This window comes from Tiliqua scincoides, chromosome 7 (genome assembly GCF_035046505.1).
Source record: "Tiliqua scincoides isolate rTilSci1 chromosome 7, rTilSci1.hap2, whole genome shotgun sequence".
In the NCBI taxonomy this organism is placed as follows: domain Eukaryota; kingdom Metazoa; phylum Chordata; class Lepidosauria; order Squamata; family Scincidae; genus Tiliqua; species Tiliqua scincoides.
This window is the reverse complement of record NC_089827.1, coordinates 73,385,565-73,413,220: the sequence shown is the minus strand read 5'-3', so window position 1 is coordinate 73,413,220 and position 27,656 is coordinate 73,385,565. Positions and strand designations below refer to the sequence as shown.

At 43.5% G+C, this 27,656-nt stretch overlaps 3 protein-coding genes across 3 annotated transcripts in view; 2 read left to right on the top strand and 1 right to left on the bottom strand.

Annotated features, from left to right (window-relative positions):
- LOC136657586 (glioma pathogenesis-related protein 1-like) overlaps window positions 1-3,733 on the top strand; it is a 32,288-nt gene extending 28,555 nt beyond the window's left edge. Inside the window, exons 4-7 of the mRNA XM_066634506.1 lie at window positions 1,305-1,387; window positions 2,448-2,474; window positions 2,567-2,753; window positions 3,715-3,733. Of these exons, the coding sequence (XP_066490603.1) occupies window positions 1,305-1,387; window positions 2,448-2,474; window positions 2,567-2,753; window positions 3,715-3,733 (316 nt within the window). The remainder of the gene's footprint in view (window positions 1-1,304; window positions 1,388-2,447; window positions 2,475-2,566; window positions 2,754-3,714) is intronic.
- A 71-nt stretch (window positions 3,734-3,804) lies between these two features.
- LOC136656983 (glioma pathogenesis-related protein 1-like) lies at window positions 3,805-16,802 on the top strand. The gene is made up of 5 exons (XM_066633529.1): window positions 3,805-4,018; window positions 4,763-5,008; window positions 8,516-8,625; window positions 10,744-10,826; window positions 12,665-16,802. Exons 1-5 carry the CDS (start codon window positions 3,836-3,838, stop codon window positions 12,799-12,801), a joined length of 759 nt encoding a protein of 252 aa, XP_066489626.1. The 5' UTR covers window positions 3,805-3,835; the 3' UTR covers window positions 12,802-16,802.
- Window positions 13,232-20,701, bottom strand: KRR1 (KRR1 small subunit processome component homolog). Its single transcript, XM_066633528.1, has 10 exons — window positions 20,616-20,701; window positions 19,681-19,856; window positions 18,546-18,680; window positions 18,152-18,277; window positions 17,985-18,068; window positions 16,707-16,763; window positions 15,940-16,110; window positions 15,179-15,256; window positions 14,969-15,062; window positions 13,232-13,826 (listed from the first exon to the last, which is right to left on the bottom strand). Exons 1-10 carry the CDS (start codon window positions 20,674-20,676, stop codon window positions 13,690-13,692), a joined length of 1,119 nt encoding a protein of 372 aa, XP_066489625.1. The 5' UTR covers window positions 20,677-20,701; the 3' UTR covers window positions 13,232-13,689.
- Window positions 20,702-27,656: the final 6,955 nt, after the last annotated feature.

Sequence of the window (27,656 nt, the reverse complement as noted above, 5' to 3'; positions counted from 1 at the left end):
CCCCACTGGATCAGGCCATAGGCCCATCTAATCCAGCTTCCTGTATCTCACAGCGGCCCGCCAAACGCCCCAGGGAGCACACCGGATAACAAGAGACCTGCAAGGCTTCCTGGGAATTGTAGTTAAGAACATAAGAACAGCCCCACTGGATCAGGCCATAGGCCCATCTAGTCCAGCTTCCTGTATCTCACAGCGGCCCACCAAATGCCCCAGGGAGCACACCAGATAACAAGCGACCTGCAAGGCCTCCTGGGAATTGTAGTTTAAGAACATAAGAACAGCCCCACTGGATCAGGCCATAGGCCTATCTAGTCCAGCTTCCTGTATCTCACAGCGGCCCACCAAATGCCCCAGGGAGCACACCAGATAACAAGCGACCTGCAAGGCCTCCTGGGAATTGTAGTTTAAGAACATAAGAACAGCCCCACTGGATCAGGCCATAGGCCTATCTAGTCCAGCTTCCTGTATCTCACAGCGGCCCACCAAATGCCCCAGGGAGATTAATTATGTATCTACCTATCAGCTCCTACTTCAGTGAATAACCATCTAGTTCTCTTATTACATGTGCCTCTACTTTCCTATATTCTCATGCATGATGTCTCTCTTTCTGTATCTCCTGCTGTGGACTGCTTAGAAAATGAAGGAATTTTGAACCTGATATTTCCATAGTGGATGGGAAAGATGTTTTTGTTCCTTCTTTACCTTTAAAAACATATTACACATACATGAGGTACGGGAAAATCTTCAAAATTCCCCTTGTACTATATTCCTGTAACATGACTATAACCAGTGACTATGACTGTAAGATGACTATAACCAGTGAAGTGAATGGCTGGTGAGGCACTTGCTGTGGTGCGGCACTGCAAAGCATTCTGGGGGGCTACCTGGAAGCCACAGCACCTGTGCAATCAGACTGGAGGTGGTGCTCTCCCTGCTGTAGGTCTGCAGTAACATGCCTGTTACTGTACAGGGAGAGACTAGAGCTGCGGCAGATGAGAACCGCAACCACTCAGAAATTGTGGAGCATATGTACAGTCTCAGGGAATCGGTTTCTGAGTGGTTGTGTGATTGCAGGAGAGGCTGAGCTCTCATCTGTTCTATCTCTAGTCTAGCGGTAGAAAGAGCTTAGCCTCCCCTGGGATTGCGCAACCCCTCATAAAGTGGGTGGCAGGTGTGTGCAATCACAGGGGAGCTTGAGGCTGTTTTCCATAAAGTATGACAGGTGAGGCTCTGCCTCCCTGATTGCATGTTCCTGACTATAATTATCTTTGTTTCTTAAAGTAGACTCATCTTTGCTTTTGCAGTGGAAATTATCCAGTGCACCCTTACAAGCGGGGAAGGGCATGCAGTGAATGTAAAGGGGACACATGTGTACAGAATCTCTGTGGTAAGGATTTTGTTACCTGGGAGCATCAAAGCTGTGTGTAGTTTTATGAAGGCAAAAGAATTTGTTTCCTCATTTAATTATGATTGGGGGCTGAATTCTGATAAAACAGACCCTTTTAGGTTCAGTAGATTTTATTTGCAAAGTAAATGGTTTATGATTGTGTTTAGATGCCAGATAACTATGTGATTGAGGCCCAAATCCTAACCAACTTCCTGCACTGACACAGCTGTGCCAGTAGGGCATGTGCTGAATCCTGCAGTTGGGTGGCAATCACAGAGACCTCCTTTCTTTTCTTTTCAGCTTTTCTTTTCATTTTTCCTAACTGCAGGGATTACAGAATATGTATGAAATACTATAAGCATTCTCAACTTTGAGCCCCTCATCTTTGAATTCCAAACTAATAAAGACATAAACTTTTTTTAAACGTTTTATCTGGTTGTTAACTAGGCTACTAACATACGGTGTCTGAATACCTTGAGATTTTTCACTGTTGTTTTTTATTATATTAATTTATTATTTCAAACCCTACAAGTCACATTGGAAAACTTTTTTTTTAAATAATCAGAAGGTGGGATGCACATGTTTTAAATAAACAATCCCAGTTCTTTAGGAGGCAACACACAGGCCAAATCAACACACAGGCCAAATCAACTCTGCCTCTCCACTAAGGTAATCAGCCTAATTGTTTAATAGTTCTGTAGGTGAGAGGATTTTGGTAAGTGAAGCTTTTCAGACATGGCTAAGAAAAACTTTATTTTAAATGCATGATGACTACAATTCTGCAATGACTGGTATAAGTTTCGTATTGCCCTTAGCACTATCTATGACCATTTTTCTGCTAGTTGGAGTGCTAGTTTTGTTCTTGGTTTATCCAGACAATGAGTTCAGTGGTTTCTTAGGGGTTTTAACTATGCAGCAATCCTATGGACACTTACCTGGGAATAATCCTCATTGATCATACAATTGTGCTACAAGCAGCTATCTTATGCAGAGATTGTTGTTGTAAAGAGCACCAGATATGCTGATTCAACATTTACGTAACTTTCTTTTTGCTCTCTAGAGAATCCAGAGCGTGATCAGCTGAAAAGTATGTACTCTATTGGTTGGATTGCTTTCACTATTACTTGGATTGCCTAAACCCCTTTTCTAGGGCTGACCATAAACTTTTTTTTTTTTAAGGTTATTCTCATTGGTATCCAGATTGGAATGTACCTAAGCATGGAACAAAGTCACCACCCAAAATTCATCCCCCAGCTCCAGACCCCGTTTTTCCACGCCCTACCAGACAAATGACACCACAAAAGCCACGGCATACCAGCACTCCAGCCCCTAAAATTTCTGTTTCATCACGCTCTGCCTATGACTCGTACTGTGCTGCTGCTGTGACTCTTAGAATATCATTTATTTTCTTGACTTTTGGCACGGTGGTTATGTTATCCAAGAAATATCCTCAAATGTTTATATATGACAAATCACTCTAGCCTGTAAATGGCACCCCAGGCCTCTTTGAAACTCTGAACGTGAGTCTAAACTTTGAAAATGTATGCTCTCACGTAAGCACAGAAAATGTTGCCTACGTGATAGCTTTAGAATCTGAAAGTACAGAAAGCAGAGAGCAGAATCTGTGATTTTAATGGTTTCAGATCAGGCAAATGGCAGTATGGTCTAAAAACCACTGAAATGCACCTAGTTTGATTAAGAGAAAATGTGTTTGGAACTGGGGTGCAAGGCTGCTTGCCAAATTGAGGCCATGCCTAAAGAACTAACAGGCAAAAATACCTCCTTGAATAGGACTCAGCACTTTTTGTGTTCTGTGTGTGCGACATGTGGTTTTCTGTATCTCCACATAGCTTTTATTGGTTCTGTAATGTGGTTTCCTCTTTTGGATCTATATAATAAAGGTTCATTGCAAAACTGGGAAAATTATGTTGATGTTTTAAAGGCCATTCGTAATATGGCACTTTATGGATTTTTATACTGTCCAGTATCCCTGCTGCTCTCTAAGTAATTAAGGGACATATAACATTTTATTCATTTCTATCCTGCCTTTCACTGGATCGTCCCAAGGCAGCTAACAAGAGTATAAAAATGACTTTTAAAAAATCCAGTAAAATAAAATTCAACTGTTTAAAAAAGAAATAAGACAGGCAAAAGTAAAACAGACCAGGAGCAGCAGATACAAGAGCAACTCACAAGCTGTTATATGAAGAAATGCAAGAGAAACAAACAAGGAAGTCTCCGAAAAGGCATAAATCATCGACTGACTCATTTCTCTGCCTGCAGAGAAGTTGTTGATTCATTTCCTGTTGTCTGCTCAAATGTTGCAGACCAAGTGAAGTGCAGTGAAGGAAAAAGGAACCTAAAGATTTTTGAGCTAAACGTTTGCCCAGCAAAGAGCAACTTCATATTGCAAACATTTGGCTGTTCAGTCAAGAGAGTGACTCCAGAATGACAGAAATCCACCTGCTCCTTGGTGTTTTGATGTTCTTGGATCTATCCGCTTGGTGCTGCTCATATGGCCTCGATACTTTGCCCGATATTAGAAATGCAGACTTTATTAAGGAGTGTGTCAGAGCACATAACCATTTTCGATCCAGTGTGACTCCACCAGCAAGTGACATGCGTAGGATGGTAAGGGAACCTGCTTACTATGTTTGTAACTATAGATAATGTAAAATTGCATTCATTTATAGTTCTTTCCAGTTTATATTTCCAGCACAATGTTATGCACATCAGACATAAGCCTTGTTGAGTTCAGTGGGATTCACTCCCTCTAAGTGTGTATAGGATTACAGCCATTCCTGAGGATTTTTCCCCCAACATGAGGTAATGCTGGAGATTCCTGCATCTTGCTTTCAGTAGTCACTTGGAGATTGATGCTGGTTCCTGGACACCCCAGATCAATCCTGGAGGGCTAGCAACCCCATTGGAATTCTGGGGGCCTGAAAGCCCTCAACTCAGGGCCTTGGAAACAAACGCAAGCCTTTAGCGCTACAACGTCCCATATCCTATTTGAAACAGTTTGTATTTTAGAAGTATGCATGTAACTTTGTAAGGAATTCTTTATGGGTGGTGATCTCAAATGCACTGATGAAGCTTGTCTGATTCCTACAAGTCACAGAATAGTGAACCTGGATCCGGCTTGGGGAGGCCAGTGCAACACCTTGCACTGACCTCCCGGACTCTAAAGTCAGCACAAATGTGCCTTACGGCATGTTTGCATCAGCCCCGGATCGGTACAAGTGACTTGTGCCAGTCTAAACCGGGGTTAGGATTGCGCTGCACGAACCTTAACTCTTCTCTTAATCCAAAGGTTATGTGACCTAGAATGTAAAACAAAATGATCGTCACCTACTCTTACTGTGTTTGTTGCAGAGTTGGGACCATGATCTAGCGATAACAGCCCATACCTGGGCACAGAAGTGCCATTTCCAACATAATCCTGACCTCCAAATACGTGGGAAGGTCCACCCAATCTTTCCATTCATTGGAGAGAATATTTGGACTGGCTCTGGGATGCGTTTCAATGTGACAAACAGCCTTAAGAATTGGTACGATGAAGTCAAAGATTACAATTATGCCACTCAACAGTGTCATAAAGTATGTGGCCATTACACTCAGGTAAGTCATTGGTTATGTTTCAGGAAGTGACGTAGTGGCTAATATGTGCTGTGAGGTAGGAAGTACCTGCTTCAAATTTTGCCTCAACAGAAAAATTAGGAGGCTCAAGGCAGTATCTTTCAGGACCTTTTCTTGGGAATACTGATGATGACTTACCTGACAGGGAGGCACAGATTATCGATTACTGACAAAATTTGAAGCATTTGTAAACTCAGTGGAAATGTGAAGGATCATGATATTTTCCCAGTAGCATCTCAGGAAGTTTCTCTACTGAATCATCAGAGGAGTTCAGATTTTTTTACTGATTAGAAGGAAGAAATCATTTATAGGAGCTGAAAAGGAAGTAGCAATCAGTGAAGGTACCCAGAGAAAAAATCTGGAAAGAACCAAGTATGTAAATTGCCTGCAACTCTCCAAGGTGCCTAATCTTCCTATGTTCAAAGCAGTCCTGTTTTAAGCACCTCTCTCAACTCCAGACTTGCAGCTCTGATATTCCGCCCCCCCCCCCAAGATATGAACTTTCCGGAATCTGATTGACCATGCTTTGCTACCCAAAATACAGGCAAAGTTATGTATCATCGTGGAAATACAATAAAAACCTGTGTTGTTTTTTTCTCTAAACATGATGGAACATTTGAAAACTATAGGTTTACAATATAGTAAGCATTTATTCTCTGTATACCCAATGAAGCCACCCCATCACATAGGTTTGGAGGGCTCTGAACTTTAGGAAAATATATACTCCATGAATGGATTCACTCAAATTAACTTGAATTACCAGAGTATTATTTCCTAAAGAGATGAGGTCCCCAAAGGGTAACCAGTAGACTTCCACTAGCCTATTAACCTTCTAAAAGTATTTGCGACTGCTTTTTGTGTTTTTCTAAGAAATATTTGACCATCCAACTGCAGCAGTAGTTGCAATGCAAGATCACTCATGCTCCCGACTCACAAACAGACAGGTATGGGATTCAAAATATGGAGCATGGTTTCAATGGTTTGATCAGTGGGTGTCCAGGCCTTGTGCCTATTTAGGGGAACTCAGCCTGGTTCATAATCTTGATTCATGTGTATATCTCAAAATGGGCCATAGTGGCTCAGTCTCATAATGCGTGAATATGAAATAATTTGTTCTGAGGTAGTATAGAGTGAGCAAATACCTGCAAAATTCCATGGTCAAAATTCCATGATGGTTCTAGAATGCTCTAGTACAGCCATTTTCAACCACTGTGCCATGGCACACTGGTGTGCCATGAGCAGTCCACAGGTGTGCCACAGGAATTTGGGGGAAGGTCATTTATTAGTAGGGTCAATAGGCAACATGAGCCCCCCACTGGCTGCATCATGTGCCTCGTCAATTATCAAAAACCTAGCGGTGTGCCTTGACCATTTTAGTGCCTTGCCAGTGTGCCAAGAGATGAAAAAGGTTGAAAATTGCTGCTCTGGTAGCACACATCAAGGAATAAACAGCTATTTCAAATGATTGCACATTTTTACAAGACACCAGCAGGTGGCACACCTTACAATGTGCTCACATGAGACGCAACTCTATAGTCCTGGACAGAACTCTTTATACAATGAATACATTTGGAGTAGTATGATAGTCACTTGATTGCCTCCACTAAACCCATAATAAAAAAATGAAATGAGACCCTCACTGGACTAATTTAATTTTGTTAACACTTTAAATTAGCTCTTGGATAACACTTGATGAGTGTCCACAAAGATTCACAGGGACAAATAAATGACTTACACATCCCCCCACCTCCCATAGTTTGAGACTAAGATCTGGGTTGCACTGAAGACCTTCCTGCTCAGTGCTTAGCACTGGGGTGCAATTTCCTTACGGTGCCAATTGATGGCCAAGGTTTGGAGCAGTTTGGAGCCCTGAACTTAAGCAGCACAGTGAGGGGTGGGGGTTATGTTTATTGCTCCCTTCCTACACGGTGCAGGAGCTGTTAGGAAACTGGGTGTCAGAGAACATACTTTTTTATCTGATTAAATCCGCCCATTGACCCATCCAGATCCTTTTCAAGATTGGAACAGCTTTACTGGTGTGCAGTGGTCTCCACTTTGGAGACTGCTGACTTAGATGAACATTGGGTTTCAAATTCAGTTCTATTAGATGCACTACAGATTTTGTTCATAAGAACATAACAGCCCCACTGGATCAGGCCATAGGCCCATCTAGTCCAGCTTCTTGTATCTCACAGTGGCCCCACCAAATGCCCCAGGGAGCACACCTGATAACAAGAGACCTGCATCCTGGTGCCCTCCCCTGCATCTGGCATTCTGACATAGCCCATTTCTAAAATCAGGAGGTTACACATACACATCATGGCTTGTAACCCGTAATGAATTTTTCCTCCAGAAACTTGTCCAATCCCCTTTTAAAGGCATCCAGGCCAGATGCCGTCACCACATCCTGTGGCAAGGAGTTCCACAGACCAACCACATGCTGAGTAAAGAAATATTTTCTTTTGTCTGTCCTCTCTCCCAACACTCAATTTTAGTGAATGTCCCCTGGTTCTGGTGCTATGTGAGAGTGTAAAGAGCATCTCCCTATCCACTCTGTCCATCCCCTGCATAATTTTGTATGTCTCAATCATGTCCCCCCTCAGGCGTCACTTTTCTAGGCTGAAGAGGCCCAAACACCATAGCCTTTCCTCATAAGGATGGTGCCCCAGCCCAGCAATCATCTTGGTTGCCCTCTTTTGCACCTTTTCCATTTCCACTATATCCTTTTTGTGATGTGGCGACCAGAACTGGACACAATACTCAGGGTGTGGCCTTACCATAGATTTGAACAACGGCATTATAATATTAGCCGTTTTGTTCACAATACCTTTTCTAATGATCCCAAGCATAGAATTGGCCTTCTTTACTGCTGCCGCACATTGGGTCGACACTTTCATCGACCTGTCCACCACCACCCCGAGATCTCTCTCCTGATCTGTCACAGACAGCTCAGAACCCGTCAGCCTATATGTGAAGTTTTGATTTTTTGCCCCAATGTGCATGACTTTACACTTACTTACATTGAAATGCATCTGCCATCTTGCTACCCATTCTGCCAGTTTGGAGAGCTCCTTCTGGAGCTCCTCACAATCACTTCTGGTTTTTACCACTCGGAAAAGTTTGGTGCCGTCTGCAAACTTAGCCACTTCACTGCTCAACCCTGTCTCGAGGTCATTTATGAACAGGTTGATAAGCACCGGTCCCAGGACAGATCCTTGGGGTACACCGCTTTTCACCTCTCTCCAGTGTGAAAATTGTCCATTGACACCCACTCTCTGTTTCCTGGTCTTCAACCAGGTCTCAGTCCAGGAGAGGACCTGCCCTCTAATTCCCTGACTGTGGAGTTTTTTTCAGTAGCCTTTGGTGAGGGACCGTGTCTATTCATCATACAAAGGCTTCTCTTACCATCTCTTAAGCCAGGTATATAGCATAAGCTATAAGTCTTCCTGAAAGGCTACGTAATCACAGAGTATGGGAATCTTGTTTCAGATGGTTTGGGCTACAAGCTACAAAGTTGGCTGCGCGGTTCACTTCTGCCCTAGAGTAACCAACTTCAGGAGTCCTAACGCTGCACATTTCATTTGCAACTATGGGCCTGGGTAAGCAATTGGATTTGCAATTCTTGTAAGAAGTTATGTTGTGAAAGAATGGCTGCCTTGTAGAACTGTGAAACTGGCAACAGTCGTGGTAACCCTTCAGCACTACACTGCACTGCCTCTTGTGCACTCAGTGGGTTGTGGCCTTGAGGAAGACACCAGCATCTGTCTCCGTTTTTGGGTTCCCATCCCATGAAGAAGGGATAGCAGTCTCACAGAACAAATGATTTCTTTATTACATGTATGTAGGGGTGTTCATTGGATTTCAAATTGAATCACTCAGTTTCAGAAAGAGCCCTAAACAAAGTCCAGTTCCTCCAAAATAGCTTCATTTGGCTTTTCTCACCCTTCTCAATCATTTGAAAGGCACCTACCATATGCTGAGTTACCCTGAGACCCATGTCCACCTCCCTTTCTTGGATTAGTTTTGTTGGTGACAAGGGGGTGTGCGTGAAGGGTTAACTAAAATTTCAGTCCAACAGGGATTTAAGGGTTTACTAGAGATAGCTGTTTATCCAGAACATCTTGCCAAAATGAGTTGACAGGCACAAACGTTTCATTAATTGTAAATTTAAGAATATTTATTTCAATTTGCTAGGTTGCTAAATTCCACAGGCTCTGAGCAACAGGAAATATACGGCCATATATAAAAGTAGGCTGGTCAATATGAAACATTAAAATGTCTTCCTTTTAACAATGGCATAGCTTCCTTTTAACATGGGAGGGGGAGCTGGTGCGGCCTGCCCTCTGTGGTTCTTCAGGGGTTTTTCAGGCTCTCCATGGAGGGTGAGTTGTGCTCACTGCCCGAGTATTCAGAGTGACAAGCACAGCAAAGAAAGGTCCCCCCCCACACCTCTTGGCTCCAAATTGGAGCTGTTCCAGAAGCTGGGGGTGACACGATGACCTGGGGGGGGTGAGGTTGCAATGTCATAACATCACCCCTCCCTGGCACTGGCCAGCCCTACACTGCTGCTACCTTTTTATTCTCATGCTTTTACTATTAAGAACCCCTCACTGTCCCTATCCTAAACTTCCTCCTAAACTCAAGCTGAACATTGTACTGGCGGATGGGGGCGGGGGGGGGAAGGATGTTTAATTCCTCTATCAACTATAGCCATTTTAAAACACCTCATCCTCATTCCAGCCCTCTTCATGATGCCAGTGTAGTAGTAGTTGGCAACCTTCAGTCTCGAAAGACTCTGGTATCGCGCTCTGAATGGTGATTCTGGAACAGTGTCTAGTGTGGCTGAAAAGGCCGATTCGGGAGTGACAATCCCTTCCACACTGGGAGCAAGTGCAGTCTGTCCCTGGTCTGTCTCCCTGGCTATGGGCCTTCCTTCTTTGCCTCAGTCTGTTGGCCAAGTGTCTCTTCAAACTGGGAAAGGCCATGCTGCACAGCCTGCCTCCAAGCGGGCCGCTCAGAGGCCAGGGTTTCCCATCTGTTGAGGTCCACTCCTAAGGCCTTCAGATCCCTCTTGCAGATGTATCGCAGCTGTGGTCTACCTGTAGGGCGCTTTCCTTGCACGAGTTCTCCATAGAGGAGATCCTTTGGGATCCGGCCATCATCCATTCTCACGACATGACCGAGCCAACGCAGGCGTCTCTGTTTCAGCAGTGCATACATGCTAGGGATTCCAGCTCATTCCAGGACTGTGTTGTTTGGAACTTTGTCCTGCCAGGTGATGCCGAGGATGCGCTGGAGGCAGCGCATGTGGAAAGCGTTCAGTTTCCTCTCCTGTTGTGAGTGAAGAGTCCATGACTCGCTGCAGTACAGAAGTGTACTCAGGACACAAGCTCTGTAGGCCTGGATCTTGATGCCAGTGTGGCAAATCAAATAATTGGAAAGCCGCTAGGAATTAATACAGCAGCAGTGTTTCAGTCCCAGTTCTGAAAAGGCAGCTAAATTACTGGTTTAATGTTCACAAGTCCTTTGTGAACACTGGCTCAATTACAGCACCTAATTGTTCCAAAATTCAATGATTTAAACGTGTGTTACATGTTAAGAATTCTTCTAGACTACAATTTCCGTTAAACTTTAATTTAAACAATTAAATCCTGTTAATTTCTGCTCCGTCCTCCTCCCTTTGCGGTGTGAGCTAATCAAACCATTCTTTGCCGCAGTGGGAATTATCCAACAAGGCCGTATAAGACAGGAGCAGCATGCAGTGAGTGTCCTGGGGAACCATGCGTAGACAGACTCTGTGGTAAGTCAAAAGAATTGGGCTTGCATGGCGCCATGCAAGAATGGGGCATTGTTACAAGATAGCAGGGTTTCATTCCACCTTCAGTTACACTTCAGTGAGAAAAAAAAGGGCAACGGTTTGGTGGTGTAGCTGGAGGGGGGGCAGAGAACACAGGCTGGCAGGGAGCGGGCAAGCGGCCCCTCCCTTCGGAGCCATTCCCGGCAGGGGGAGCAAAACGGCCCCGTACGGCTCTGTATAGAGACAATACACAGCCATTTTCAGAGCTTTTAACAGTAGCAGGTTTTGTGGAACTCCACTCCCCCCCCCCCACTGGCTTACCAGATGGGCTTCTTTGTGACATTGGCAAAGATCTTCCCTTTTTTAGGAAGGCCTTGGAGAACAATCTTATGTTCACTCTTTCGCACTGTAGCTTTGTACTGCGTTTTAAATTTTAATTTTTTACTTGGTTGGTTTTTAGATATTGTTTTGTTATGGCTGCAAGCTGCCCACAAGGCCCACTGGGCTATAGGACGGGAAATAAAATTTAAGAATGCCCGTGATTGCAGCTGCTGCCTCCCGGACTCCCACCATTGCGTTCTGGGCCATCTGAATACAGATTAATTTACACTGAGGTTTTTCTATGCATTATATGGTAAAAATATAATATCCCCTTCTCTGTCCATTTCTAACACAGAATTCCTAGACCCAGCTCTCGAGCATGTATTTCACAGTATTCACTAGATCACATAATGAGGCTCTACTGATTAGCGTTGTGCAGAGAGAACCTATCAATAACCCCAACCAAAAATCTCCTTTGTTTGAATTGGTGGGACCTAACTAGTCATTGCTGCAAATACCAAGGCTTCAGAAAAGTGCAGGTTACTGTCTCTCCTGTTTGAGGCGCAAGACTTAATATTTCACGGAGCTTTGAATTTGGCGCTCTATGTGCCGAGAAAGAGAGACAAGGAGGAGGTATTATATTGTCATTTGCAAGCACATTCTCTATCAACAAACCGTGGATAGTCACTATGTTTATCTCACTGCATATGGGAAATCTTTGGCCTAGATTAGAGATGGTCAGCCTCTTGCACCTAAGAGAGGATTACAGACTTTGAAAACAGCCAGCGTGGGGGCTGTTATGGCCTTTAGAGCAAGCATGTGCTCCAGCAACCCCCAAGGCATACTGTGTAGAGTGTCTGACAGGTCAGAAGGGGGGAAAAGGGTGCCAATAGGAGCATGAGGGACATGCTGCCACTTTCCAGTTGCAAGAGCTCCATCTAAAGTGGTTGGGTAAAGTAACAGCACACAACAGACACATCCATGACCAGGCAGGGACACTAAAGGGGCACCCTCACTTCAGACAGGTAGGGCAGTGGTTTCCAAACTGTGTGCTATGGCACCCCAGGGCACTGCTGTGAACTCACAGGGTGCTGAATAATGTCCCCAGCGGCCTCCTGGCTAAGCTGCAAAAGCATATGATCTTGCGCTATTCTCTAGGAAGTACTGGCAACTGCCTCATCCATCCATGTTACGGTCCCACGGCAACAGGGCACCATGACCAATGGGAACCTCTGAGATAGGGATAGAGCCACGAAGACTCACATGGCAAACCAGATACCACTAATGACCTCTGCTCAAAAAATGCTAGACTGACAAAGGCTCAGGGCTGATGTTATCCAAAATTCAAATCTTTGAGCCTTTTGCTTTATTATAATAAAGTCATAATAGTTCTTAAATTAGAAATCAACAACCAGAATCTGGGCATATCCTGAACTAGTATCACTCTCTTTTAATGCTAAGGCAGTTACTTGATGTTCATGGAGTTTTCCCTGCAAATAATGTTGTTTATTATTTTACAGGTGAATTTTTGAAGGACCCATCTTGTGATGAATACTGCATCCTTGTTCTAGCACTGAGACCCTCTTTAGCTTTACTGACTCTGGCAGTAGCCACACTTGTGCAAAAATATTATCCCACAACCTTTAGGTACGACTGAAATGGTAAAAGGAGAAAATTTGAGAGATAAAGTCAGCATGAATCTGGCATTAACTGATTAATTATCAAGACATACAGTGCCCAGGGCATGTCTCCAAGTTTGTTTTTAAGTACTAAAAAGGCACATGAAAGATGTCCTTCAGCTTAGGATTCAGCAGTCACAAAAGGTATGATTTTAACTTCTTGACCAGAAAAAATTCACCAAGTGTCATACAACTGATTTTATGGCAAAACAGAAACTTCTAGGCTTGTATTAAATTCACCTGCTTATGCAAGTGAATCCTGTTGACCTCAAACATACATGTAATTCAACCAACTGAAGCCAGTATTTGGAAACTAGGTGATTCATATGTGATATTCAAGACAGAACTCCCCTCCCCCCCCCCCCCCAAAACCAATTGTGTACAAAACCGTGTCCAGGAATACCATCATATATATAAAAATTGTTTATGTAAATTGCAGTCTCCCAGAAGACCTAATATACACCAAAATTACAATTGTGCTGGAACATGCATTCAACATCTTCATTTAGAAAACCTATGTCTTCTTGTGGTTTATAAGAAGAGTACTCTACAAGAATTTCACACAACGGTATCAAATGTCACAAGGCTGTGGAAAATATTCACATACTGTACAAAATCTTCTCAGTGATGGTATCACACATGCCAGAAGTCTTAATATCAGAAGTTTCAAGTCATTCCCTGCCCCCCCATCAGACAAAGTGGAGGCTTTCATACTTTTTAAAGTTCACTGCTAGTGATGATAATACAAACAAAGCTAATTATTCATCTTGAGTATATAGATCCTTCTTGGAAAAAGTCAACTTTGAACATCATTCTTTCAACATCATCATCAACTTTGAGTATGTTGGAAAAAGCCAACTTTGACATCATTTCTTTTTCTTCTTTTCATTCACTGCCATTTTTAACTGAATTTCTTCCTTGGAAAGGGCTCCCAGCTTCTTCTTCTTTGCCTTTTTAACCTTGTCCTTAATAGCTTCAATATCAATTTTTGTTTCAGAAGAAGCTACACGATAAAGAAATAAACACAATAGGTTACCATAAAGGATATTAGTGATACTCAAACGTCAATATCAATCAGTTAGGCCCAGTTTAAACATGAAGTATCCACCCACCCACCTCCCATACACACACCCAAAAAATATTCCACCACCAGACAGCCCTACCTGTGGATCCTTAATATGCCAATATCACAAGTGCAGGCACAGCCATTTCAAACATGAACACAACACCCTGCACGTATACTTTTTCTTTTTTGTTAAACACACGCACAACATTACACTGAAAACCAAGCCTGACTGAAACTTGGAAATCTCTGAAAAAGTGTTAAACTTTGCAAATTAACTGAAAAATGCAGTTAAACTTCTAAAATTAATTGACTTTTGTCTCTCCCAAGAGTAATAATGTACCTAAACTTAGATTATCAGCTAGCAAAGAAGCTCTGCTAAAATAAAACCAGACTTGTCTGGAATCACTCAAACGCCCAGCAAAGTAGTTTCCATGCCTTAAGTCACATTGTGTCTGAACTACTGCTCCTGAAGACAGTTCAGAAGATTCAGCTGGTACAGAGTCTTGCATCCGCACATACCCCCACATGCATCTACCAACCCCCGAGACATGATTTCACGAATACTAGAACTTTTCATGCAACTTACACATGCTCAAAAAATTAGTATCGCCTTTTTTCCTAAGGGCCCAATCCTATCCAACTTCCCGGCACTGATGCAGCCATGCCAATGGGCTGTGTGCTGCATTCAGTGGTATGTGGGCAGTCACGGAGGCCTCCGCAGGGTAAGGGAATGTTTGTTTCCTTGCCTCAGGGCTGCCTTGCCACCACATCAATGCTGGAAAGTTTAATAGGATTGGGTCCTAAGAACACATGTATTTTCAGTTTAGGCATGCTGAATTTTAACCTAAAAGACAGGACGACTCCTCACAAACCACAGGGACCTCCTGCCCCCATTTATCTTCTCTCTTCCTCAGTTTTCCAAAACTATTCACCATCAAAGCCTCTGAATGCACAGGAGAGACCTGTGTCAATTCTGCATGCAGTAACAGACAAAAGCAGTTTTCTTTCAAGGATGCCACTCTACACTTAGCAAACTTGCTATTGGTGTTCAAGGTTAAGAAGAGCAGAACCAAGCTCACCTTTCTTTGGTTTTACCGCAGGCTTTTCCTTAGGTGGAATAAATGCTTTGTTTCTTTCCTCCTGTCTCTTACTAATTGCCTCTGCTTGTTTAGCCTATTGGAGAAAAAAAGCCACACATTTCAGGTAGCAGATGGACGTACAAGAATGGTAGATACAGCACATTTTTTAGAAAGTGAAAAAAAAGACAAGAGACATCCAAGTGGCTGTACCTTTATCTCCTCCACTCTCTTGCGTTTCTTTTGACTTTCTTTCAAGAAATATTCACCACTTGCCAGTTCTTTATCAATCTGCACACAAAAAAATGATTATAATTAGGTGTACGTAAGAATACTTTTTATAATGACACGGAGAGAAAAATGAGAAAGAAAGCAAGAGATTTCAAAAATCTGAACTGCAGCATTGTCCAGTCTCTGCAGCATAAATGGAACAGAATGCATTAAAACGATGGACCGTTCTCACTTAATAAACAGTCACAGGAAAGATGAAGCTGCATAATGTACTCACACAACCCAGAAAGTTTATTTTGGGTAACAAATCATCTCTTTGAAAATAATGTTAGAAATTAAACACAATTTCTAATTTAGTGTCATTAATCCAACTTTCAATTAGTGGTTACTGACTGAAAAATCATCGTCAGCACCAAATACACAGTTGTAGATCGCTATGTTTACTATACAGTTATAGATCGCTATGTTTACTAAACAGCTACGTTTGCTAAACATCACAACACACTGAAAGCACCATAATTTTAACTCTTACTTTACCTTGGAAGAAACAAGTGAAACATTTAATTGCCATAAACTCCTCTGTACTAAGCACATTCTTATTAAGCACGTAACACCTCCCCCTTCAAGACAGTAATTGCATAACCTCTCAGTCATAAAAGATGGGCAAGGAATTTCTGCCAGCATCCCCTTTATATTGAGGATTCCCTCTACATTCCCCTGGACAATGCAGAGATGCAACAGACCTGACTGTCTGGCTGTGGAGGTGGGAAGGGAGTATATTCTTTCTTGGTGTTTTTCTTCTTTGGCTCCCTTCGTTTGTTCAAGTTCTTGTGCTTGAACTTAGGCAAAAACCGTTCCCAGTTCTGCAGCCTTAACTCGGGGTCCTTTAACAACTCCCTCTTAATCATCAGAGTCTTCAGCCATGTTAAAAATACCAAACAATAAATTAGAACATAATACTTGTTTAGCTCCCTCTACTGTCTTTTCTATTCAGATATTCAGGAAAATCAGAAGGCTTTTCATAGTGTGTATAAAATAAACTAGTTTAGGCTGAAACGCATGTGCATTTACCTGGAAGTAAGCAACACTGAATACAGTGGGACTACATCCAAGTAAACATGCATAGGATGCCTCTGTTAATTATAGCAGATAACACCAGATACTATTACTAGGAAAGTTATCTAATTAAGCCTTAGGCTGCAATCCTAACCACACTTTCCTGACAGTAAGCGCCATTGAACAAAATAGGACTTACTTCTGAGTAGACCTGGTTGGGTTTGTGCCTTTAGTCTTTTTTATTTTAAGTACATTACCAGGCAGAATAATCTAGATAAAAACATAAATGTTCTGTTGTTTGAATTCTGGTTTTTTTTCTTTAAATAAAAGTAATTTGTTAGAACAGAATACTAAAAAAGCAAGAAGCACCCCCAATGATAATAAAAGTAGTTAGACTATCAGGAAATGCCAAATAAAGTGTGGAATACTTTGTACCATAGAAAAATAAAATCACCTTGATGTTATATATAGGATGAATATTCTTCATTGTATCCAGAACAACTTTCCTAACCTGGGGGGGGGGGGGAAAGAAACAATTAGATAGTGTTTTAACAGCAAAATTGTCTAATTTCTGAAGCAATGTATTTTACAGTTCTGAACAAGATGGTAAATGAAATGAAACCAACCTGTTTACCCACCCTAAATTATCCTTTTTCAAAACAATTAACTGATTAATTTTGGAGAAGCAGTACACCTATGACCTGATCCAATGGTGTAGCTAGAAGAGGGTGCAAAGTGCTAAGTTTTGCAAGCCTCATCGCAGCATACAAGCAGCCTTTCCTCCTCCCCGTCAGAGCCATTCTGGGCTATGGGAGCAAAATGCAGGCGTATGTCCAGAAGGTTTCCCTGGAATGCCCCAAGAAGGCATATGCCTCTATTTTGCTCTAGCGCCTAGAATGGTTCTAAAGGGAAGGGGCTGCTTGCATGCTGTGGTGAGACCCCCTGCAAAACTTAGTGCTTTGCACCCCCTCTAGCTACACCACTTACCTGACCTTACAGATTAATGGTATGAGCTGCTGATGCATAAGCCAGCTGGCAGCCTGTGGATTTTTGAGTAAAGTTTGGTACTCATACTTCAGATCCAATACTACACAACTGCAAGAAAACGGGGGAAAGATGGCAACAGCTTTGGTCTCTTTGCATGGATAGAACTGCACTGACATTTACATACCAAAGAAGTATTTCAGTCTAGTAAACTGATTTCTAGAAAGGCACTTGTTTTAAATAGGGGATGACTGGAAGATGGGGGAAGATGGGGAGTAGTCCCTGCTAATTTTACAAAGTGGTACTTTTTAAAGTGATGGCTTTCTTACACTTGGCAGGGGAGAACAACTAGCCTTGCATCAGAATGCCAGATGCAAGGGAGGACACCAGGATGAGGTCTCTTGTGATCTGGTGTGTTCCCTGGGGCATTTGGTGGGCTGCTGTGAGATGCAGGAAGCTGGACTAGATGGGCCTACGGCCTGATCCAGTGGGGCTGTTCTTATGTTCTTATTAGCCTTTCATCCCAGCAGGGCTCCTCCTAGTGGATAGTTGCTGGTATCTCCTTTGTGTTTCTTTTTAGATTGTGAGCCCTTTTAGGACAAGGAACCATCTTCTCATTTCTGATGTGTGCTATGTTAACTGCTTTAAGGACTTTTCTATTGAAAAAGGCATACAAATATTCTAAATAATACAAGGTTCTACAATGTGACTGATCCTCTCAAATATTCACTCTGTAGCAAGATCTTACCTCTTTTAAGCCATTAAAAGGTCCAAGAGTTGACACAGTGTTCCCCTGAACCAGGATGTAACAGTTTGTTAAGAGCTCCAAAGCCTACAAGATACAGCAGATATTTAAACACAGAATTCTCATAAACCAAGGTCAGGAAGGATCACTAAAACATAAGATAAATGTACCTTGAGTGTCGATCCATTGGGACCAATAAGCCGCTGTCGCCTTTTAATAAATCTGTCTCTGTTTCGCACCAGAGATCCTATCTTAATTATGTCACATGCAGTCTCATCTTCAAGGATACGTACAGCCTGCATGGAAATGACAAACAGCTACAATTAAACAGGTAAGAACTGGTAGCAAAGGTCTTAAAATAAGTTTCTTCACTGTGAGAAACTATTTGGACAGTAGATTATAAATCAAAAAGCTAGTCTGTCACTTCCATTTAATACCAGTCACCATAAGCCCAGGCTCATATTTCTGATTTCCTGAAATCCAGACTGACTTGAAAAAATCCAAACAGAATTCAGTTTAGTAGGAATACTACAATAGTAAGCACACATTTATCACTGAACAAACCTGCTCAAATGGAACACTTCTTGCTAAAAGCTTTATTAAGTCTCTGGCTCGGATGATGATATATGGGTCAAAGGTTTTCTTCGTTGTGCTGACAGTCATACTTCCTTCAATTAAGTCTAAAGCTGCATTTACATGCTGTAACAGAAAAAAGCAAGGAATGATCTACTCAAAACTCTGACACTATTTAATAACAGTCATATGCAAAATGTATTCCACGATCAAAGTTTATCATGAATAATAAAGAAACCACAAATAAAAATTTGCATGAACATATATGGGAACGTGATTTAGGAAATTTTAAACAGAAGTAGTTTTATAACTTACAGGATTCACAGCCCAATCCTGAACTTCCCTGTGCCTGCTGGAGCAGAGGCACTAAAGTGGCTACCGCTGTTTCAGCAAGCACCAGGAAGCAGCCAAAGGTCTCCTCGGGGTAAGGGGTCTTTTGTCCCCTTCCTCTGGGGAAAGCCCCACAATGGGGCTTCTCAAGTCTGTGCTGGCTATTTTGCTAGTGTAAACTTGAAAGACTCCATGTCTGGCTTTTCAATGGGACATAGAGTTTAGGATCCCACTCCCCTCCCACCTCGTACCTCCTCCCACCCTGTCCTCCCCCAGAGACCGCCCAGTGTTTGCATTTCTCCTCGATGGTGGCATGTCCTTCTCCTGCTAAAGCTGCGGCCAAACCCTGACTGGTATTTGCTGCTTGCCAGATGCCACAAATGTGCTTTATGGTACATTTATGGCACCCAGCTTAGGACTGGGCCCTCAGAGTAGTTATCTTTTCTACCTGTACTTGTGCCTATTGACATGGATGCAGTTTTTGTTCAAATACCTGCTACGGATGCATTTATTTCTACTGGTTTGTGTAGGCTTCTGAGGCCTCTATACACATGGCAAAGCAGATATTTTATCTGATATTTTAGAAAATATTGGGTTGTGAAAACAGAAGCTTCTTTTAAGGCATGCATTAACTATAAGCTCCTCTGACCAGCTACATAGGTGGGAGGTGAAAATACTATCAACTTCAGAGATTTGTTCCCAATAATGCACACTTTCACCTTTCCCTCTAGCAATCTAGGTTCTTTAAGTGTAATATTAACATTACATGCTATGAACTTCCAGAAAGTGTTCCTACATGTTCATTCAATGCTTTCTGCACCAGTGGCCAGCATTCTTTCAAGTAAGCTTCCCGGTATTTTGGGAAGAGAGTGGCAAAGCTGCTTTCTTCCAGAAGTCCTTTAGGATTATCCTCTCTTGCGAAGGGTGGCTCTTTCCATCCATCAGGAACTGTAAGAAGTTCAGACTCATCCACTGTTATAAAAAAATAACATAACATTAGAATGGTGTGTGGGGAGGGGACAGAAAACCAAAAAGAAGTTTCCCAACAACTGCTCTGGATCTGATGTGAGGAAGTTGCGGCTTTAACAGCTATAAATAGCTTGGCTTTTCAAAGGTTGTTCCATCAAGACTGTGCCATCATTAGAACATCCTTGTAAGTTTCTAGCTCCATTTTGCTCCTGCCCCCCCGCTGGGAATGGCTCTGAAGGGAGGGGCTGCTTGCCCGCCGCAATGAGCCTCCCTGCCACGCTGGCTGCTCTGCCCCCTCCAGCTACGCAACCAGTCAGATCCCCTTTGAAAGACATTCACCACCACATCCTGCGGCAAGGAGTTCCGCAGACTAACCACACAGTGGCTAAAGAGATATTTTCCTCCAGAAACCTTGTGCTGTTCCCTTGTAAAGGTAGTCAGGCCCTCAGGTGCAATTGTCACATCCAGTGGCAGGGAGTTCCACAGGCCAGACCCACACCTTGTGATTCTACCACCAGATCCAGTGGCAGGGAGTTCCACAGGCTACACTCGTATCTTGTGGTTATACCACCAGATCCAGTGGAAGGGAGTTCCACAGGCTAGAACCACACCTCATGATCCTCTCACCACCGTCCTGTGACAGGGAGTTCCGCACACTCTCTCTGGGGCGGAGACCCACCTCGCTCCCGGCCTCCAGCTGCCCCCTCCTTTCTGGCTGGTGCTGAGGGCCCCCCAGCAGCCCTGAGCCCCCTCTGCCCTCACCTGGGCCGGCCTTCCTCCTCCTGGGCTGCCTCCCGGCCTCACCCCCCTCGGAGGCCGCCATGCCGCTCCCGCTTCACCACCCACAGACAACCCGGAAAGACAAACTCCGCCCAACGTGGCCTTACGCTGAGTCAACAATAGAGAAGGGAAAAAGCTAGAGCGACGCTTCTGGCGCCGCTCTGTGCTTCGCCACCTCTATTATGTTCAGAACGTTGCGAACTCGTTCAGGGTTTCATCCGGAAGTGACTTATGAGTGTGTGACTCCATCCCTTTCCTACTTCTATAGACGGTGCATTCTGGGCCTTGTAGTTCTCTGCTACTAGGACAATACAGGCGCAGGAACTACAGGATGCTGGATGCACGTGGTTCTGGTTCAGTGGTTGCCTGCTGCGGGGAGCCAGTGAAAGCCCAGCAAAGGTTCCTTTGTCTGACAGCACAACACACACACACACAGTAGCTGGATTTTTTTACAGTTCATACATTGGACTCTCAGCAGAACTATAACTTCTGCATACCAGGACTGATGTACCGTATGTCAGTGCCTCTCAAACTTTATAGCACTGGGACCCACTTTTTAGAATCGGGACCCACCAGAAGTGATGTCATTGACCTGGAAGTGATGTCTTGGTCAGAAGTGACATCACCAAGCAGGAAAAATTTTTACACCCCCTTACAACAAAATCAAAACAAATAAGCAAATTAAAAGTGTGCAATAAGTTTAAAATTTATTTAAAATAAAGAACCACCTCCTGATGCTCCCAAACAGTTGCCGATGTGGTCTTTTCAAAAATTTCCCCAAACTTTCCAAATGCTGCAATCCTATCCATTCTTGCCTGGGAGTAAGCCCCTCTGAACCCAATAGGACTTACTTCTAAGTAGACATGCATAGGATTGGGCTCTGTGGCTGCAATTTTATGCACATGTTCCTGGGAGTAAGCTCCACTGAACACAATAGGATTTATTCCTAAATAAACAAGCATAGGCTGGTGCCCTGAGTCCCTTAGAGCTCAACTGTTTAAAGCAGATACATAGTAACCTGTTAAAAGTACAGATATAACATTTCCCCAAATGCAGTCACATGCCATGGGAGCACCATGGTAGCATCAATTTAATATATTAAATATAAAATACACATTGAAATAAATGGGGATCTACCTGAAACTGGCTTGCAACCCACCTAGTGGGTCCTGGCCCACACTTTGAGAAACGCTGTTTTATGTTATGTCAAGAGGACAGGTATACAAGTTCCTGGCTCGGATTAGTTGTATACCACGTTATATACTCGTACAACTGGGGTATTTGGTGGGCCGCTGTGAGATACAGGAAGGTGGACTAGATGGGCCTATGGCCTGATCCAGCAGGGCTGTTCTTATGTTCACATTAAAAAACTCAACAACCTGGAATTGTGGCTATTAAAAAGCAACACTATGTTATCAGTGACATAGTGTGCAGTAGATTTTCATTCGAAAGTTTTTCCTGTGTCACTGGCATACCTAGGAGTGGGGGGGGGGGATATGAAAGTTCCTGTGAATTTCATTTCATGAAGAGTTGCGTGTAACTCAGAACCTTGCATACACTACCTTCACCAAAAGAAATTGGTCCAATAAAATGTATTTATTTTTAAAAACTCATTGTCTGGTCAACTGTCTAGGATCAGTCCTTTATGAAGCATGCATGAGTTTGTACATGCTAACTCAGAAGTAACTTACATGTAGCTTGTAGACTCCAATCATATTCACAATTACCATGGAGCAGTGGTGTAGCTAGAAGCAGTGCAAAGCACTAAGTTTTGCAGGAAGCTGCACCACAGAGTGTAAGCAGCCCCCCTTCCCTTCGGAGCCATTCCAGGTGGTAGGAACAAAATTGAGGCATTTGCCTCCAGAATGGCTCTGAAGGGGAGGGGTCGCTTGCATGGTGTGGTGAGGCTCCCTGCAAAACATAGTGCTTTGCTCCCCCTTTAGCTACTCTACTACTTACTGCACATATCATCGAACACACAGAAACTTATTTCCAAGTAAACCTGTACAAGATTGGGTCAGCATGTTCACTATATGCTTAACTCTTCGCAGTAAGGACTTCCTTTTGTCCAACTGTATGACCTGGGTTATACAACTGGGGATGCAATACAACTGGGGATGTATTGCATCCTGTTTGTGCTTCAGACTGTATGATTTCTCTATAGTTGACACTATATGGATGTCAAAATGAAGTGCCTTTGAAGTTTCTATATCATGAAATTAAACATGCTTTTAATCATGTTCCATATGTGCAGAACTTCTGAGCTTGAGTCAGATGAACTTTTATGAATTTTATAAGAGAAGTTGTTGACAATGGCTAGCAGTGGGTTGAAGGTGACATCCTTGGAGTCAGGGTGACCGGATGCAATGGAGGACAGAGTGCCTGTACCTTTAACCATTGTATAGAAGAGGCAATTTTGGCAGATGCAGCTTAAAAAACCCTTCCATGTTGAGCTACAACTGCCAAAATGCCTTCTTCTATACAAGGGTTAAAGCAGGGGTTCCCAAACCCTGGCCCCGGGGCCACTTGCGGCCCTCGGGGACTCCCAATCCGTCCCTTGGGAAACCTCCAGCCTCCAGTGAGCCTCTGGCCCTCCAGAGACTTGCTGGAGCCTGTGCTGGCCTGACACAACTGCTCTAGCGTGAGGGTGACTGTTCAACCTCTGATGTGAGCTGTGGAACGAGGGCTCCCTCCACTGCTTGCTGTATCATGTCTGTGATACAGCAGCAGCAACAGTGAAGGAAAAGTTGGCCTTGTTTTGTGCAAGGCCTTTTATAGGCCTTAAGCTATTGTAAGACCTTCATTGATTCATACAAGTTCCATCTCTAATATATTCATTCATGTAAATTTATTCAAATTTGAAATGTAAATTAATTCTTTTTTTCCTGGCCCCTGACACAGTGTCAGAGAGATGATGTGGCCCTCCTGCCAAAAAGTTTGGACATCCCTGGGTTAAAGGTATAGACACTGTGTCCTCCATTGTATCTAATCACCCTGCTTGGAGTTATCCCAGTGGATCATCGCAACATCCCTGAAAAGTACGTTAGGCTGAGAGATGATTCCCAAGCAATCAATTGGCACCATGACTGAGCACATACTTGAACACAAGTCTTCCCAGGCCTATACTCTATCCCAGCCATTTTCAACCACTATGCCTTAGCACACTGGTGTGCCGCAAATGGTCCCCAGGTGTGCCGTGGGAATTTGGGAGAGGGTCATTTATCAATAGAACCATTGGGGGATGTGAGCCCCCATTGACAGGACAGTGTGCCTTGTCAATTGTCAAAAAGCTGATGGTGTGCCTTGACCATTTTAGTGCCTTGCCAGTGTGCCGCAGGATGAAAAAGGTTGAAAATCACTGCTCTATCCACTACACCACACCACACCAATACTTTTTCTAGGTTTCTCAGTCTAATAAAGGTAACCCTGGCTAAGCATTAACCAATTCTGGTTTTCCACTCAGGACATTGTGTATTGTAAGACCTGATGGCTTGAGACAGGAGTTGGGTAAAGGAGTTTGTGTTAGTACTGCACCATTCGATATATATTTGTACCAAAGAACTGCTTTGATCCTTTGTTCCCTAGAGAAGGGCAATGTGCCAACAAAATATTTGTATAAGCACAGAAATCACAAAGTCACTTTCAAATGTCTTCATTCTCCTTCCCTTGTCTCAGAAACCTCACAATCAAAGCATAACAAACTGCATAACCAAATCTTACTGCACTGGAATCTGCTTCTATTTCTAAACTGGGGGAGGGCAGGAGATGGCATAATGGGGGAGGGACCATCCCGGGGGTGGGCTGGGAACCTATTCCCCATGTTGGGCTTGAAAACCTGACATAAGACTTCTTGAGTCTGGGCCAGCTGGTGCAGATTCAAGAAGCCCTATTGAGCAGGCTGGGTTGTTACTTGGGGTAAGGAGACAAATGCCCCTTCCTCCAAGGAGACCTCCCGCCTGCTGAAATCCAGCACAGGATCCGGCAAGAACCATTTGGAGCTGCTGGTCCAGTGCTGGAGAGGATTGGGCCCCAAGTAGCCCAGCTGCTTGCACATGACACACCTTAGTTTCTGGATTGGACCTCTAGTCTGCCCAATCACACAGCACTGGCCACTGTAACCTTCTCAACCTTTGTAGCAACACCACAACTAGATCAGTCTGCGAACCTATAATAAGCCTAGTTTCTTATTGTATCGGTTTTCCTTTTGGTATGGTACTTTGCTATATAGATGATTATATCCCTGAGAAACCTACATTTCTCTCCCTGCTGTGAACATTATGACTATTTCACACATAGCCAATTTGTTGGATATGGAGTAGGTATTTAATGTACCAGATGATCATATTACTTTTGTAGGTTATACTGTCCTGTAAAATTCAATTATGTGGAGTACCAGGAGAGGCTCCTTTGTCTAGCACACTTCAGTTAGAAGTTATATACAGATGATCTTCACCATTACAATTTCCCAGTGGCCAATGAATCATGTAGAAGCTCTCCTACCTTTGTAATTGAGAGAAGGTTACCTCTCCAGTATATTAGATTCAACTCTTACCTGGAGGGCTTTTAAAGAACACACATGAATATTCAATCTGATCTCTGAAGTACAAAATATGCTGATTTTGCTAGTGGTTGGGTGGTGAGTCCTTGTATGCATACCAAACTGGTACCCAGACTTCTTTTATTTGCATGTAAAACAGGAGGAATCCTTGAACTCTGTTGAAAAGGGAGTCAGTAGTATTCCCCTCAGAGCATTTGTGATCCCCTTTCCTGATGAGATAGACAGTACTGGAAACAAATGTTCAGCAGCAAATCTGGGGGAAGGACTTGGAGAACTTATTGTGAAAAATCGGGATGGTGGAGTTCCATTGCTTGATCAGTTAGCTGAATTGATTTTGAGTGATGTGATTGATTTTTTAAAAAGCTGCCACTCATTAACTGGGCAGATTAAATAATCTTTTTTTAATACAAGAACTTCCAAAACTGGCGGTGACAGGGAGCTATCTTAGAAGAGGCTCTTCGCTCACAACAGGAGAGGAAACTGAACGCTTTCCACATGCGCTGCCTCCACGCATCCTTGGCATCACCTGGCAGGACAAAGTTCCAAACAACACAGTCCTGGAACGTGCTGAAATCCCTAGCATGTATGCACTGCTGAAACAGAGACGCCTGCGTTGGCTCGGTCATGTCGTGAGAATGGGTGATGGCCGGATCCCAAAGGATCTCCTCTATGGAGAACTCGTGCAAGGAAAGCGCCCTACAGGTAGACCACAGCTGTGATACAAGGCATCTGCAAGAGGGATCTGAAGGCCTTAGGAGTGGACCTCAACAGGTGGGAAACCTTGGCCTCTGAGCGGCCCACTTGGAGGCAGGCTGTGCAGCATGGCCTTTCCCAGTTTGAAGAGACACTTGGCCAACAGCCTGAGGCAAAGAGGCAAAGAAGGAAGGCCCACAGCCAGGGAGACAGACCAGGGACAGACTGCACTTGCTCCCAGTGTGGAAGGAATTGTCACTCCCGAATCGGCCTTTTCAGCCACATTAGACGCTGTTCCAGAACCACCATTCAGAGCGCGATACCAGAGTCTTCCGAGACTGAATGTTGCCAACATCATCTCCCTTGTCTCACACATAGGAGGCAATGTCACTTCTACGCTGCTCCTTAGTTCTCCTGGAACACTTCTCAAAATGTGGTCTGCGGGCTGGTGCCAGTCTATGAGCCTGGGCTGCCAGTCTGTGGTGTAGCTGTCATGGCTTCCAGTTTCTCCAGCAGGTTGAGGGTGCCTGGAGAGATTGTTGCCATTAAGGGCACAATCCTAACCTGCACTGGAGCAGGCAAGCCTGCGCTGGATTGGTGTGGCCTGGGGCACAACTCGGAATAAGGGGATTTTAGTCCTCTTATTCCCCCTTATTCCAAGCAATGCCCCAAGCAGCCCTATTGGGCTACTTGGATTTGCACCCGTGATTTGGTGGGTGCAAATTCAAGCAAATGCCTCCATTTTGCTCCCACGCCTGGAATGACTTCAAGGGGAAGGGGCCATTTGCACACCAAAGTGCGGCTGCCTGCAAAACTTAGTGCTTTGCACCCCCTCTAGCTACGCCACCGGTAGTAGGTGGAATTTTGCAAAGCCTGTAATAAATGATGTGTCCACTCTGCAGCCTAATCCTATGCACATTTATGCAAAAATAAGTCTGTTGCTTCAGCAAGACTGATTCTAGGAGCAGGGAGTTTAGGATTGCAGCTTTAAATATGGAAGGTCAAGGTTCAATATGGATTCTAGCTAGGCTACAGTTAACATCTCTTGCAAGCTCAAGGTTCTGTACAACATCCAGTTGGGGCAAATGGGAAATGGTTCTAACTGTCCTCTTCCAGTTCTGATGTTCTGGAGCCTGGAACAGACAAAGGAAAAAAAAGGGAACCCTGTTAACATTTCAAGAACAATACAGAAGCAGAAGCCCTTTCCCCACCACTAGGTGGCAGTCATGGTTCAATTTCTTCCAATTGCTCTGAGATCAGTATTTGTTCTTATTTTCTAATTATGTCTCCAGTATTTTTAGTAGTTTGTAGAAACGGTTCATTATATTTGCAGGAAGCAACACTCACTGCTGTTTAAGGTTCCTACTCATCTATTTTAGAGTTAAGTAAAATAACCAGTGACACTGCAGTCTTGAAGCCATCAAAACAGCTGCAGACCTTTGGAGTCTACACTGTCCTCTTTGGGTAAAAGCTGAATCAGTTCCCAAACATTAAATATGTTAATGGATTTAAATTATTTTTTTTGTGTAAAAATCATCATGGGCTTGGGCAGTTGTTTGGAAGGTGTTATTTTTAAAAGCACGAGTGGAAGCGACAATTAACCACAAATGCCTTTATCATTTCCTGTCCCCAGCCAAAATGAACCCATGGTTCTCAAGTATATTTAAAAAAAGAAGAAGAAGAATTGGAGTCATCTGAACCACAATGTTACTTCCTTATTTTATTGCAAACCAGATGCCAGGGAGGAAGTACTCAGAGCGGCAAGGTCCTTG